This window comes from Polypterus senegalus, chromosome 7, assembly GCF_016835505.1.
Source record: "Polypterus senegalus isolate Bchr_013 chromosome 7, ASM1683550v1, whole genome shotgun sequence".
NCBI lineage: Eukaryota > Metazoa > Chordata > Cladistia > Polypteriformes > Polypteridae > Polypterus > Polypterus senegalus.
Genome location: NC_053160.1, coordinates 117,569,739 through 117,585,011, shown reverse-complemented (window position 1 = coordinate 117,585,011; position 15,273 = coordinate 117,569,739). Strand labels below are relative to the sequence as shown.

The 15,273-nt window shown below is 38.0% G+C and overlaps 1 protein-coding gene across 1 annotated transcript in view; it reads right to left on the bottom strand.

Moving 5' to 3' along the window:
• LOC120532800 (serine/threonine-protein phosphatase 2B catalytic subunit alpha isoform-like) overlaps window positions 1-15,273 on the bottom strand; it is a 396,980-nt gene that overhangs the window by 43,250 nt on the left and 338,457 nt on the right. The window contains 1 exon segment of the mRNA XM_039759182.1: window positions 11,716-11,810. Within this exon segment, the coding sequence (XP_039615116.1) occupies window positions 11,716-11,810 (95 nt within the window).

Here is a 15,273-nt window from a genome sequence, read left to right as displayed (position 1 = left end):
TGACTTTATACAGTTATTTGCTTTGTGTAATCATGGGGTTGTTACATGTTCAGGTTTCTACAGAATGCCCTCTTTTAATGTGCCTATTTGGGAATCAATGCAGATTTTACAAAATTGTCAATTTGTCTATATTTTTCACACTGTGGCCATTCGATCCCAACCAGGCTTTCTTTCTTTCAATTCACCTTATTTTTTTGATTACCTATCATATTATTCTTAGCAAACAATACATGAACCCACAGCAGCGATGTGGTAGATGAGTGGCTCTCAAACGCTATATCACACACATGCTCAACCCTGAACAAACCTGAACTTACATGGAGAGAGACTCCAAAGGGGACCTTTTTTACATTCTTGTATCCTCGTTATTGGCTGAGGAAATATGGTAACCCTTTGCAATTATCATTTCTACAACAGTACTAGAAATAATTACAGAAGCCCTGTATAGATCAAGGAGTAAAGATCAATATAAATCTTATATTAAATGAAAATGGTAAATCTATTCTAATATCAATGAAATTATTTGATTATGCCAACCAAATAAAATATATTTTATCAAAATGTTATCATCTTTCACTGTGCAATGTTTGTATTAGTAGGGTGTTGTACCTTGTTAGCCATTGTGGATGCAATTTGAAGTCAAGCAAACTTACATCTTTTATTGGCTCACATTTAATACAGATTGTGTACTTATATCACACTGCTGACAGGAACATCACATAAATTGATCATTTTCCTGAAGATCATCTAATGTGGTCTACCTACTTCTGTGTATGAAATGTCTCATAAGTGCACTCTATGTTGGAGAATCTAGACAAACACTCTGTTAAAGAAATACTGTAAATTACACATGTTCCACATTAACCATGGCAATAGAAATGTTCCTGTAGGACTCACTTCAGTAGCAATGGACACCGTGAGAAGGTCTTTAAATTCACAGTGCTTATGGACAACTTCAAGACACAGAGGAAGAGAAAAGAATAGGAAGTTAAATTGATGCTAAAATTTAACACATTACAATATTGGTTTAACTAGAGACAAGAATTTTATGACTAGACTAGAAAAATACCCGTGCTTCGCAGCAGAGAAGTGTGTTAAGGAAGTTATGAAAAAGAAAAGGAAACATTATAAAAATAAAATAACATTTGCTTCCTATTCGTTTGCATAAGCACAGTCCTTCACCAGCAATTATTTAATGTTAGCTCAGACCAGGCACTTCTCTCACACTTTTGCTGAGTTTGTGCCAAACAGTATTCTATCTCTGACCATCTCATATTCATTTGCATAAGCACAGTCCTTCACCAGCAATTTTAACTCAGCTACAAAGTGATCAAAAGTCTCATTTATACCCTGCATCCTCTCAGTAAACTTGTATCTCGCGAATATCGTATTCGTCTTAGGCATGACAAACGCCAGCGGCAGCGTGTCTATGAACTTAATTTAAAGTTAAGCTTTACACCTTTCTTTCCTATTCGTTTGCATAAGCACAGTCCTTCACCAGCAAGTTTAACTCAGTTACAACAATTTTAACTCTGTTACAAAGTGATCCAAAGTCTCGTTTATACCCCGCATTTTCTCATTAAACTTGTATCTCGCGAATATCGTATTCGTCGTAGGCATGACAAACGCCAGTGGCAGCGTGTCTATAAACTTAATTTAAACTTACGGTTTACACCGTGCTTTGTTTCCGCAGTAGCTGCACTTATGAATATGCTTGTATGCATCACTCGCTTCATATTCTTTTGCTGTCTTATCAATTGTGTAATGCGTTTTTTGTTCAGCGTTCTTTGGAGCTCTTCCTTGTTCTCTGTGTACTGTGTTCAGAGTCAGTTTACGTGAGTCACTCGAAGTACATGCATTGAAGGTTCTCAGCTGTGCTTGTGCTATCTCGTGCAATCTTGCAATGCTTTATTTAATGTTAGCCAAGACCCGGCACTTAAAAGTTTCTCTTGCACTTTCGCTGAGTTTGTGCCAAACACTAGTCCATCCATGACTATCTCATCTTAGTTTGCTTAAGTACAGTCCTTCACCCGCGAATATTTAGTGGCAGTGTGTCTATTGGGTTGCTGCCAACGGACGGCCTTATATAAGCAGGCACTCTATTACGTGGGAGGCGTGATGATGCGGGACGCAACTCCGCCTCACATGCCGACCGAGCTGCAGGCTATGGCCATATATATGTACGAAAGAAGGTTCCAGTTATGACTGTCACGCGTAGAATTTCAAAATCAAACCTGCCTAACTTTTGCAGGTAAGCTGTAAGGAATGAGCCTGCCAAATGTCAGCCTTCTACCTACACGGGAAGTTGGAGAATTAGTGATGAGTCAGTGAGTCAGTCAGTCAGTCAGTCAGTGAGGGCTTTGCCTTTTATTAGTATAGATATGAGGATTATTTATAACTCTCTGACTGATTCACATTGTATAGAAAATTTATCAAAAACTTAAAAAGACTCTGCTGGACAGTTATCTATTCAAAATGTCTTCTGTATATAATGTTCTCCTCTCCTGCTAAATGAATCTTAGGGTGGAGAGGTGTGTTAATTTTTTAAATTGGTGATGACCCACTTAAAGTTTTTCCAATACTGTCTCTATTCTAGAGTCTATATATACACAGTGAATTCAGTGTTTCTATAATGTTTTTAACATTAAACAGTGAGAAGTCAAGCAAAATGAAACCTTTTATTGACTAACTAAAGAGATTACAATATGCAAACTTTCGAGACAGCTCAGGCCCCTTCTTCAGGTGATCTACGAGGTGTGGCAGAAAAGTAATGAGACTGGCAACACTGCAAGCGATCTGGCAACGCTGCTGTTGTCCTTGATAGAGCACGTGTATCAGTACCTTCCCATAGCTCAGTGCGAGTTTCAACTCCTTCCGTTAACTACGTGATTTTTGTGACTGCTATTAGCGAGTTGTGTTTTTGGTTGTGTGTCACGCAAAATGGAACAGCGGAATTTGGAGCAATGTTGTGCCATTAAACGGCAAATGTGACGTTTGAAAAGTTAAAACAAGCCTATGGGGAATATTCTTTATCCCGAGCTCAAGTTTTTCGCTGGCACAAATCATTTTTGGAAGGCAGAAAACACGTTGAAGATGAACACCGTTCAGGGAGGACTTCAACCGAAAACCAATGAAAAATCGAGCGTGTGAACACTCTTGTGAGATCAGACCGTCGTTTTAACATTAAGAATGTTGAGTGAACAATTAAATTTGAACAGATTTACTGTTCATCAAATTTTGACTGAACATTTGCACATGCGAAAGGTCTGTGCCAAAATCGTGCCGAAAAACTGCCCTCTCCATAACAGAATTTTTGACCTCAAAAGGCATTCCTGTGGTTCCCCAGCCCCCTTATTCACCTGACCTCAGTCCGTGTGACTTTTTCCTTTTTCCTAAACTGAAAAATGTCCTCAAAGGATGTCATTTCAGGACTTTAGAAAACATCCAAAAGAGTGTAACGGACATGCTGAAGACCATACCGGTTGAAGACTTCCAGCACTGCTACCAACAGTGGGAACAACGTCTCCATCGGTGTGTAGCTGCCCAAGGGAACTACTTTGAAGGGGATAACATTGTTGTTTGAAAAAAATAAAAACTTTGGTAAATAAAAAATCAGTCTCATTACTTTTCTGCCACACCTCGTATTATATCTTGCCTGAAGAAAGGGCCTTAGATCCCTTTAAAGCTTGCATATTTTAATCAGTTCAGTTAGCCAATAAAAGGTGTCATTTTGCTTGACTTCTCACTGTTTAATGTTAAAAACAAAAAATATATATACATTTTTTTAAACTGTTATGCACTTACTTGTTCTATTTAGGCATGGGCTTTAAACAGTTTTACAGATTACGGCATGGGTGTTTTGCTAGAGCTTGAGATAAATTAAGTGTAAGCAAGTTAATCATCAGTATGCATATTACATTTTCATGATGAACATTTTCAAGTGCTTTACAAAGCAATTTATAGAGTTGTAGCATAAGGAAAAGTACTCATTTACCAGTGAAGAAATGCTAAGAGGAGTAATTAACAGTAATTAAACAATCAACAGCAATTTTGTATAATACCTTTCATAGCAAAGACTATTATAAATTGCTTCAGAAAGATATCATGGTACAACAAATGAAAATCTAGATTCAAAATTTCCAGGTGTTACTGAAAATCAAACCAAAGTAATTGGATAATCAATATTTATCTCATAATTTGCTGTGCAGTGAATATCATTTCAGAGCAAATGTAATATACACATATTTTTACATTCACTTTAGATACTTAAATATACAGTAGTATATGAAGTATATGATTATTATTTGTTTTCCTTATCTAAAATGTGTGTTACTTTTAATAACCTGATTGTTTTGTATACATTTTCACATTAAGTTATTGGCTTTTCACAGAATAAATAACATTTTTTTTTTTTTTAATTCTGGAATTTTCCAAAAGTTGATATTACTGATTTTGCACATTTTGTTGCTTCTGCTATTTCTCCCTCTTTTAAAATACAGTGTATTTATGCATGTGTATCTGTATACTGTATATACCTATATCAACAAATACAGTATTCTATCTATACATGTATATAATGCTGTGTTACCTGTTTTTTGTCAGACAATGGGCATCAGTTATAGTGCTGTTAGGTAAATGGGTGTATCAGTAGTACTATAAGAGTAACCAAGTGCTTTTCTGTACACATTATATATATATATATTTTTTTAACCATGGGCTATGGACCTAGGGCTTCAAACCATGAGGCTTTTGGTTCAAATTCTGTTACTGACACTGTGTGATCATGGACACGTCGCTTCATCAACTGTAATCAATTGTATCTCAGATGTTATAAATCACCTTCAATAAAGGGATAAGTCAAATAATAAGTAATAATCATATTATTAGGTCAGTGGAGATGCTTACCCTTGAACATGCGATACATAATTGTTCTTGAGTAAAACATTCTGTCCATAGATTAATTACTGCTTTTTCCTGCTTTTCTTAGTGTCTTGACTTTTGTTGATGGTAATTGCAAAACACAATTTTACAGGAAATCAGCTATGCTCCCCTAAGCAGCATGGATGTCGGGTTCTGCACCTTTTTTCTTGCACTTTTGGACTATTGTGTCACTCACTCCCATCCCATGCAGCAGTTTGGAAATGTCATAGAGCTGTTATTACTCCTTTCATCCTTTGGTAATGTACCTGTGGCTTCAGAATCTCCACAGGTCAATCTAATCATTCATTGTTTATGTGCTGATACTATGCATAACTCAATACTTCATTCATGTAGGTCCGCTGGCTCTTCATTCGTGTAAGAGTGCAATTGATAATCCATGACATGAGGTTGATGAAGTAGAATAGATAACCAAATGAGAGCTAGTAAGCATCTAAGAGTGCTGGTAGTCAACAGCAAAAAAACATTCATTCATCTGAGACGTGACACACTGCATGCACGGGTTTTTTTTTACACTGTCTTCCTTTAGCGGGACATTGACTTTATCCACCATGTGCTTTGTTTCCGCAGTAGCTGCACTTATGAATATGCTTGTATGTATCACACGTTTCATATTTTTTTACCGCCTTCTCAATTGTGTAATTCGGTTTTTGTTCACTCTTTGGAACTGTTGCTTTTTGTCTGTGCACTGCGTCAGTTCACGTGAGCCGCTTGGTGTCCATGCATCGAAGTTTCCCAGCTGTGCTGGTGCCATCTCGTGCAATGTCCACGGCTGTATTTAATGTTAGCTAAGACCCGGCACTTAAAAGTTTCTCTCGCAGTTTCGCTGAGTTTGTGCCAAACACCACCCTGACCATCTCATCTTCCTCTGCATAAGCAAAGTCCTTCACCCGTGAATATTTAGCGGCAGTGTTTCTATTGGATTGCCACTGATGGACGGCCTTATATGGGCAGGCACTAAATTACGTGGGAGGCGTAACTCCGCCTCCCACGGGCATCGAGCAGAAGTCTATTATAGTATATGGATGAAAAAATAGGTTCCAGTTATAACCATTGCCCGTAGAATTTCGAAATGAAACCTGCCCAACGTTTGTAAGTAAGCTGTAAGGAATGAGCCTGCCAAACTTCAGCCTTCTACCTACACGGGAAGTTGGAGAATTAGTGATGAGTGAGTGAGTGAGTGAGTGAGTCAGTGAGGGCGTTGCCTTTTCTTAGTATAGATATATACTCCAATCAACATACTCTCAAATAGACAAACCACACGCCGTGGTGCAATGGTAGAGGCTTCGTCTCTAGCGCCGACATCTGAGGTTCGATTCCCGAGAGGGGGTGCACTTAGTATGTACGCGCGCTTCCCGATTCATTTTACCCTCACATCCCCTTGATTTGAGACGTATGAAAAAATATGCGGTTAACACAGAAAGACAGATCACCAATTGAAGCTTTATGAATAATAGATACTTTATTCGCCATCAATGATTGTTTTGGTAAAGCCATACTCAGTGTATTCATTAGATGAACGGTAAAAAACTAAGAGCAAGGGGAGGGTGACTTATTGAGGCACGCAGGCGAAACCACAATAGCACGCGGGGCTCGATGCGTCGGTGCGCGTCAACTGTCAATTGTGCGATCAGATTCGAAAAAATATATCTTTTCAAAATCTATTTAGTTGACAAAAATATCTTTGGTTGAAATGTAAGGCGAATTTACTCTTTACATTTGTATGGTGAAGAAAAAATTATGCAATGATGCCTACATTTAACTTACATTCCTACCAAAGATATTTCTGTCGACTAAATAAAAATTCCTTCTATTTAAAATTTAAATAGAACTTGAACAGATACTATAGTTTATAATATCCACGCAGACTTGCACGTAAGAGCGGGAGTCATCCGTTTTAACAAACAGCGTATTGCACTAACATGAAATAGCCTGCCCATTTAATTATTTAGGAATGGATAACTAAATTAAGATTTTGTACAAATAATGTTTTTCATTTTTCTTCCTTGATGGATTCTGGCACCCCCAGCAACAGTTGCTCACACCCCAAATATATGTATATATATATATATATATATATATATATATGTATATATATATATATATATATATATATATATATATATATATATATATATATATATGTGTGTGTGTGTGTATATGTATATATATATATATGTTTACATATATGTGTGTGTATGTATATATTATATATGTGTGTATTTGTGTGTATATATACTCAGCAAAAAAAGAAACAACCTTTTTTAGGACTGTGTATTTCAACAATAATGTTTTAAAAATCCAAATAACTTTACAGATATTCATTGTAAAGGGTTTAAACAATGTTTTCCATGCATGTTCAATTAACCATAATCAATTAATTAACATGCACCTGTGGAATGGTCGTTAAGACCTTAACAGCTTACAGAAAGTAGGCATTTAAGGTCACAGTTCTCAAAACGCAGGACACTAAACAGACTTGTCTACTGACTGTTTAAAACACCCAAAGAAAGACTCCCAGGGTCCCTGCTCATCTGCGTGAACGTGCATTAGGCATGCTGCAGGGAGGCATGAGGACTGCTGATGTGGCTAGGGCAATAAATTGCCATGTCCGCACTGTGAGACGCCTAAGACAGCGCTACAGGGAGACAGGAAGGACAGCTGATCATCCTCGCAGTGGAAGACCACGTGTAACAACACCTGCACAGGATCGGTACATCCGAATATCACACCTGCGTGACAGGTACAGAATGGCCACAACAACTGCCCGAGTCACACCAGGAACACACAATCCCTCCATCAGTGCTCAGACTGTCCGCAATAGGCTGAGAGAGGCTGGACTGAGGGCTTGTAGGCCTGTTGTAAAGCAGGTCCTTACCAGACATCACCAGCAACAACGCCGCCAATGGGCACAAACCCACCTTCGCTAGACCAGACAGGAGTGGCAAAAAGTGCTCTTCACTGATGAGTCACGGTTTTGTCTCACCAGGGGTGATGGACGGATTTGTGTTTATCGTCGAAGGAATTGAGCATGTCTGGGACCTGTTGGATCGCAGGGTGAGGGCTAGGGCCATTCCCCCCAGAAATGTCCAGGAACTTGCAGGTGCCTTGGTGGAAGAGTGGGGTAACATCTCACAGCAAGAACTGACAAATCTGGTCCAGTCCATGAGGAGGAGATGCACTGCAGTACTTCAAGCAGCTGGTGGCCACACCAGATACTGACTGGTACTTTTGATTTTGAGCCTCCCTTCATTCAGGGACACATTGTGAAACATTTTTAGTTTATATCTCATGGTGTTGACTCTTTTAGTGTTCACACAAATATTTACACATTAAGTTTACTGAAAGTAAAAACAGTTGACAGTCAGAGGACGTTTCTTTTTTTGCTCAGTATATGTGTGTATGTAAATGTATGTGTGTATATGTAGATATGTATATATTGTGCACGCTGGCCCAGATACACACAGACGGACATCATTGTTACTCCCAACACACTGTTTATTTACAACTATGTACAAGTTTTTGTGCACTCACGAACCCCAGTGCCTCCAGCACCGATTCCCCCAATGTCCAGGTCACACAGTTCCCGTGCCTTTCTCCTGGCCGCCTCTAGTCCTCCCTCCAGCTCCGTCCTCTTCCACTCGACTTCTGCCGATGACTGGAGGGAGGCGGCCCCTTAAATAGGAACCCGGATGGGCTCCAGCTGCTTCCCGGCATTCCCTGTAGCCACGCCCCTGTGTGGCGGAAGTGCCGGCTGCGCACCCAGAAGCCGTCTGGGTGTCCCCTGTCGTTTTCCCCCCTGCACTTCCTGGTGTGGCAGAAGTGCTGGGCTCCAGGGATATTCAGGCACAGGGGCCACCAACATAACCAGGACGGACGCCCCCTCGTGGTCTGGAGGAGGCACAAGCCCTGTATGTATATATGTATATATGTGTATATATATATATATATATATATGACAGCAACACTCATCACTCACAACAGTGACAAAACAATTACATTGACAATCATGTTATGTTATTTTCAAAATGTTTCCTTTTCTTTTCATTGCTTCTTTAACACTACTTCTCCTGCCTGCTGGTATTTTCTAGTATATATATATATATATATATATATATATATATATATATATATATATATATACACACATACATACAGGTAAAATTCTGTTACAATGAAATTTCCATTACAACGATGTATTTTTATGGTCCCGACAGTTTTCCCATATGACACGAGTCTATAGAAATCTTGTTACTACGAAGTACATTCAGCAGATACTTTCATTACAACAAAGTGCCCAAAATACCTTGAAATGACTGAATGAATCATCCACAGAGCAGCTAGTTCTGTGGACGCAGCTCAGCTGTGCACAACAAACCCCAAACAGAAACATTGTAACTTTTTTTCTTTCTTCAAAGCTTCCTTGTACTGTTTTTTTTTGCTCTTTTTGTTTCCTGCATTTTCAGTGATACCTTTTGCTTATTGCTCATCAACATTTGAAAAACATCCATTAGAATTTAATTTATTGTTACTCTCCTATAGAAACAGCACACACGAAAAAACGATAACAGTTTATATTAGGGAAAAAAAAAACTACATTTTTGCAGCTCTTGACTGCAGCAAAAAGAAAAAAGACGTTACCAGTGAATTTGGAATTTCACCGTCGACACTGTCAACTTTCTTGAAAGACCGGGCAAAAAAAGAAAAAAAATCTCGGGTTGCAAATGTATGTGAATGGCTGAATTTGAAGACATCGAAAAAGCAGTTTTTATGTGGTTCAGTGATGCTCGTTCAAGAAACAATCCTATTAATGCGGCACTCATTCGAGAAAATGTGAGGTTTGTAAACTCTCTTGGGACCTCCTCTAACTGGATGACACGCCGAAGAGTGTCGCAAAGTCCGATCTCTGCGTCTACGGAAGACTGTTTATCTGTTGCCAGGGCAACAGAAGGCTTAAAGCTATGGTGCATCTCTCAGCTATGCTGCGTCTTTCCGCCAAAGCAAACAGAAAAGATATCGATGGGTGATGCAAGGAACAATGTAAATTCAGGTAAAAGGATTACTTGATCACTGATCTGGCCACGACCCTGCCTGACTGCTGTGTCTGTGTGTAGGAAAGTGGCAGATCACGCTACAATAAATAAGTGTGCCGTTCCTGTTTCAAGCTGAATAAAGCTGGTTTTGGTAAGGTAAAGTACTGAGACTCAGCCTCGTGTTTTGGGGTGCAAGACAGGGACTTATAGTGCGACCCTGATCTTTTATGATTTGCTTCTGTGTCGCTTCACTGCAGTGCTATGAGCCTGTTTTTGCCCTGCTCTGGTAACAGACAAACAATCTTCCACAGATGCTGCAATTGCGCTTCGGGACGCACTTCAGCGTGTCGTTCCCATTGGGTGGGGAGTGGGGTTGGGGGGGCATCTCAAAAGAGTTCAGAAACCTCACAATATGAAGAAGAAAAGGATGATTCATCTCCTTATTGATAACTGTGCTGCCCACAACATGCTTCTGCATTTAGATAATGTTTGAGTTGAATTCCTCCCACCCAATTGCACAGCAGTGCTTCAGCCATTGGATTTGGGCATCATTCACACCCTGAAAGTGTATTATCGCAAGGAATTGCGGAGAAAAATTCTCGTCAGCATAACTTGTAGGTAGGTGGAGATTAAAATTATTGCGAAAGAAGCTATTGAAATGATTGCAAACGCCTGGGCGCAAGTTAAAGAAAGAACTACACTAACAAATACAATGAAATTTTCGTTACAACTAAATATTTTTTAGGTACCTGGGAATTCGTTGTAACGGAATTTTATCTGTATATATATTTTTATTTTCCTTTTCTTGAGTTTATGTAAAGTTTTAATTTTCCAAATAAAGTATATTGGTCTATCTACAGTATCTATACACAGTAAACTTCCCGCTTTAGCATTCACATAATTTAGTGTGGTGTAGTAATAATTTAGTATTACACCTTATTTCTGCACACAAATTAAAGAAAATTTGTCAGCTGGCAAGGAAAAAAAACAGAACATGGAAAAATCCTGGATGTTACTTTTAATGCAGCGTTCACTACTGTATTTACAGGGAGAAACCTGTAGGGAAAGAGAAGAGCTAGGGGATTGAGATGGTGAGACTTTCAATATAAAACAGCGGTTACAAAAATAGTGTAAATCCTGTTGGAAAAGTTGTGGTTTTATTTAATTTTTGGCTGATTAGCCTTCTCTATAAAGATCAAATTTGTGTTAAGAACAAGTGAAAAAATGAAAATTGTGTGGCAGTGTGAATGTAGTTTTATTTTGCTTTCAAAAACTAAAACGCAAGGTTGTATGTACCATGCTGCATTTGGGCTTCAGGTTATTGTAGTTTAACAATGGTGTTGTTGGTATGTACAACATTGTGGCATTCATGAAATAGAACAAAAAAATCTGCAACAACAAGGAGGACAATAAAATTCTAAACATTAAACAGACCAAGTCAGAGCATGTTGATACTGGGTCAAAACGTAACATCACAAAAACAAGTGAACTGAAAACTATTAAAAAAAATAATGCAGCTAACCCAATTTAGTACTACTGGGATGTTGATAAATCAGTGATACTTTTCTTCTTTTAAAACTTTTCCCACACTTAACTTTTTTTTTAAGCCAGTCCCTAGAAAAATGATAAATGAAGGCTGTACTGTATATCTATACGTGTATTTATATTGTACATGCTAAGAAATATAAAATTCAGAAAGCACATTCTAAAACTGTTATTGTATGAAAATGCATCTTACTCTTACCTTTGTTGTTATACACATCTAAATAGTTTGGTGCTGAAAATATTGTGATAAGTGATGGGAAGCCTGTAGTTTGACTTTTCCTGTACATTCGATATCTATAACAAAATAAATAACACACAACATATTTGATACTATTCAATTAATAATCTATAGTTTATATACAGCACAACTAACCAGTACCCACTTACAAATCTTACAGTGGCAATTTTATGAAGTAAAGAAGTAAAAAAAACAAAAAAAACAAATGGTTTACTGTATAGACTCTCTTTGAAATATAGCATTTATTAAAAGTTTTAAATTAAACAAAATTTTAGTGAAAAACAAGAACTAACTTTTCTGATATGGAATCTTTATTTATTAATACAGTCCCAATTCCAATGAAGTTGGGACGTTGTGTAAAACATAAAAAAAAACAGAATACAATGATTTGCACATCCTTTTCAACCTATATTCAATCAAATACACTACGACAACAAGATATTGAATGTTCAAACTTATAAACTTTATTGTTGTTTTGCAAATCTTCACTCATTGTGAATTTGATGCCAGCAACACGTTCCAAAAAAACTGGGACAGGGGCAGCAAAAGACTGGGAAAGTTTAGGAATATCCAAAATTCACCTGTTTTGAACATCTTGAACAGGTTAATTGGGAAAAAGGTGTTTGTCATGATTGGGTATAAAAGCAGCATCCCCAAAAGGCTCAGTCGTTCACAAGCAAGGATGGGGCGAGGTTCACCACTTTGTGAACAACTGCGTGGGCAAATAGTCCAGCAGTTTAAGAACAATGTTTCTCAACGTACATGTGCAAAGAATCTCAGGATTTCATCATCTACTGTCCATAATATCATCAAAAGATTCAGAGAATCTGGAGAAATCTCTGCACGTAAGTGGCAAGGCCGAATACCAACACTGGATGCCCATGACCTTCGATGCCTCAGGCGGCACTGCATTAAAAACCAACATCATTTTGTAAAGGATATTACCAGGTGGGCTCAGGAATACTTCAGAAAACCATTGTCAGTTAACACAGTTCATCGCTACATCTACAAGTGCAAGTTAAAACTCTACCATGCAAAGCGAAAGCCATATATCAACATTACCCAGAAACGCCACCGGCTTCTCTGGGCCCGCGCTCATCTGAGATGGACTGACGCAAAGTGGAAAAGTGTGCTGTTGTCTGACGAGTACACATTTCAAATTGTTTTGAAAATCATGGACGTCGTGCCCTCCAGGCCAAAGAGGAAAAGGACCATCCGGATTGTTATCAGCGCAAAGTTCAAAAGCCAGCATCTGTAATGGTATGAGGTTGTGTTAATGCTCATGGCATGGGTAACTTGCACATCTGTGAAGGCACAATTAATGCTGAAAGGTACATACAGGTTTTGGAGCAACATATGCTGCCATCCAAGCAACGTCTTTTTCAGGGACGTCCCTGCTTATTTCAGCAGGACAATGCGAAGCCACATTCTGCATGTGTTACAACAGCGTGGCTTCGTAGTAAAAGAGTGGGGTACTAGACTGGCCTGCCTGCAGTCCAGACCTGTCTCTCATTGAAAATGTGTGGCACATTATGAAGCGCAAAATACGACAACGGAGACCCCAGACTGTTGAGCAACTGAAGTTGTACATCAAGCCAGAATGGGAAAGAATTCCACCTACACAGCTTCAACAATTAGTGTCCTCAGTTCCAAAATGCTTATTGAGTGTTGTTAAAAGGAAAGGTGATATAACACAGTGGAAAACATGCCCCTGTCCCAGCTTTTTTGGAACGTGTTGTAGGCATCAAATTCAGAATGAGTGAAGATTTGCAAAACAACAATAAAGATTATCAGTTTGAACATTTGATATCTTGTCCTTGTAGTGTATTCTATTGAATATAGGCTGAAAAGGATTTGCAAATCATTGTATTCTGTTTTTATTTACATTTTACACAATGTCCCAACTTCATTGGAATTGGGGTTGTACTATATACTCTGTTTGTCCATAATAGATTAAATAGGACAAAAAGCACAAAGCAATGTCACAGAATAATAAAAAGAAAGATTTCATCTGAGAGAAAGGGCAGTAAACAGTTTAAAAAAAACATTTGTGTTAATTCGGTAAGACAATATTTCAAACCAAAAAGATTAAATTTAGTAATGTATCAACTTATAAGAACAATGTGTTTTACTTTAAAACTTTCACAACTTCACAGGGCAGTCTGAATTTGAAAAAGGAATGGCTTATGTACAGAAGGATGTACATTTTTTGATGGCAACTGAAGCTATCCAACCAAAATATAAGTAGGCCTTTTCCTGAAAGGTATATGCAGAACCTTTCAAATATCAAAAAACTGCCAGGACTGATCACGCAACCATTAAAGACTTCTTTGCGATCTTAAATTGCAGGTTCATTTTAACTCTGCTTGTTGTCATTCGCTAGCTGCTCCACATAGTGCCAGTAATGGATCATTTTGTAAATTAATTTTGTAACATAATATAAATTAACTTATAAACTAGCTATAGTTGCCATATTTAATTACATCATGCACTAGACGTGATAGTATACGGTAACCTAATTTTACTTCAATTAAAATAAAAAATTTTAAACTTGACTCTAAGCACTTATTTGTAAATAAAGCTGTTATGGTTAACATCACAGACAGATAGAACTTTATAGAACTTTATTTGTCCCCAGGAGATTTTTGACTTTTTACAGAAGCTATTTATATAAATGGATACATAAACAGATACTGTATATAAATAACTATACTGCTCAAAAAGGAATAAAATTTCAAAAAAAAGATAAAAGCAGTGAGGCATTACACATATTGCTGTCAGTATACAGGAGCTCCAGCAGCATTTCTTGACACATTTCTGCTGATAAATTAATTGGCTTAAAGTACTCCATGTTAACACAGCAGAGAGATGATGTGCAGCATTGTTCATAATGACACTAAATTTTGTTTTAATTCTCTGCTTTGCTACTACCTTCAGGGAGTCCAGAGCGTGCACCATAACTGAGCCTGTGCTCTTGATCAGCTTAATTGGGTGGGTCTCTTTTCAAGTAATTTTACCAGCAATGCAAAAAAATTCACTTGCCATCACAGAGTTATAGAAGATGTGAAGGATGCCACACTTCTAAGGAAAAAGAGCCTGACTTGCCCTTGTTTGTGCACTCACCGGCCACTTTATAAGGTTACAACTGGTCAACTGCTAGCTATTGCCACTATCTAATCAGCCAATCACATGGCAGCAACTCAATTGATTTAGGCATATAAACATTGTCAAGATGACACATTGAAGTTCAAACCAAACATCACAATGGAAAAAAAAGGTAATTTAAGTGACTTTGTACATGGCATGGTTTCTGGTCCCAGATGGGATGGTCCGAGTATTTCAGAAATTGATGATCTCCTGGGATTTTCAAGTACAACCACCTTTAGGATTGACAGATAATAGTCTGAAATGGGGAAAATATCCAGTGATTGACAGTTCTTTTTGCAAAAATGCCTTGTTGATATCACAGGTCAGAACACTATGACCAGACTGGTTCAAGCTAATAGAAAAAGACAACAG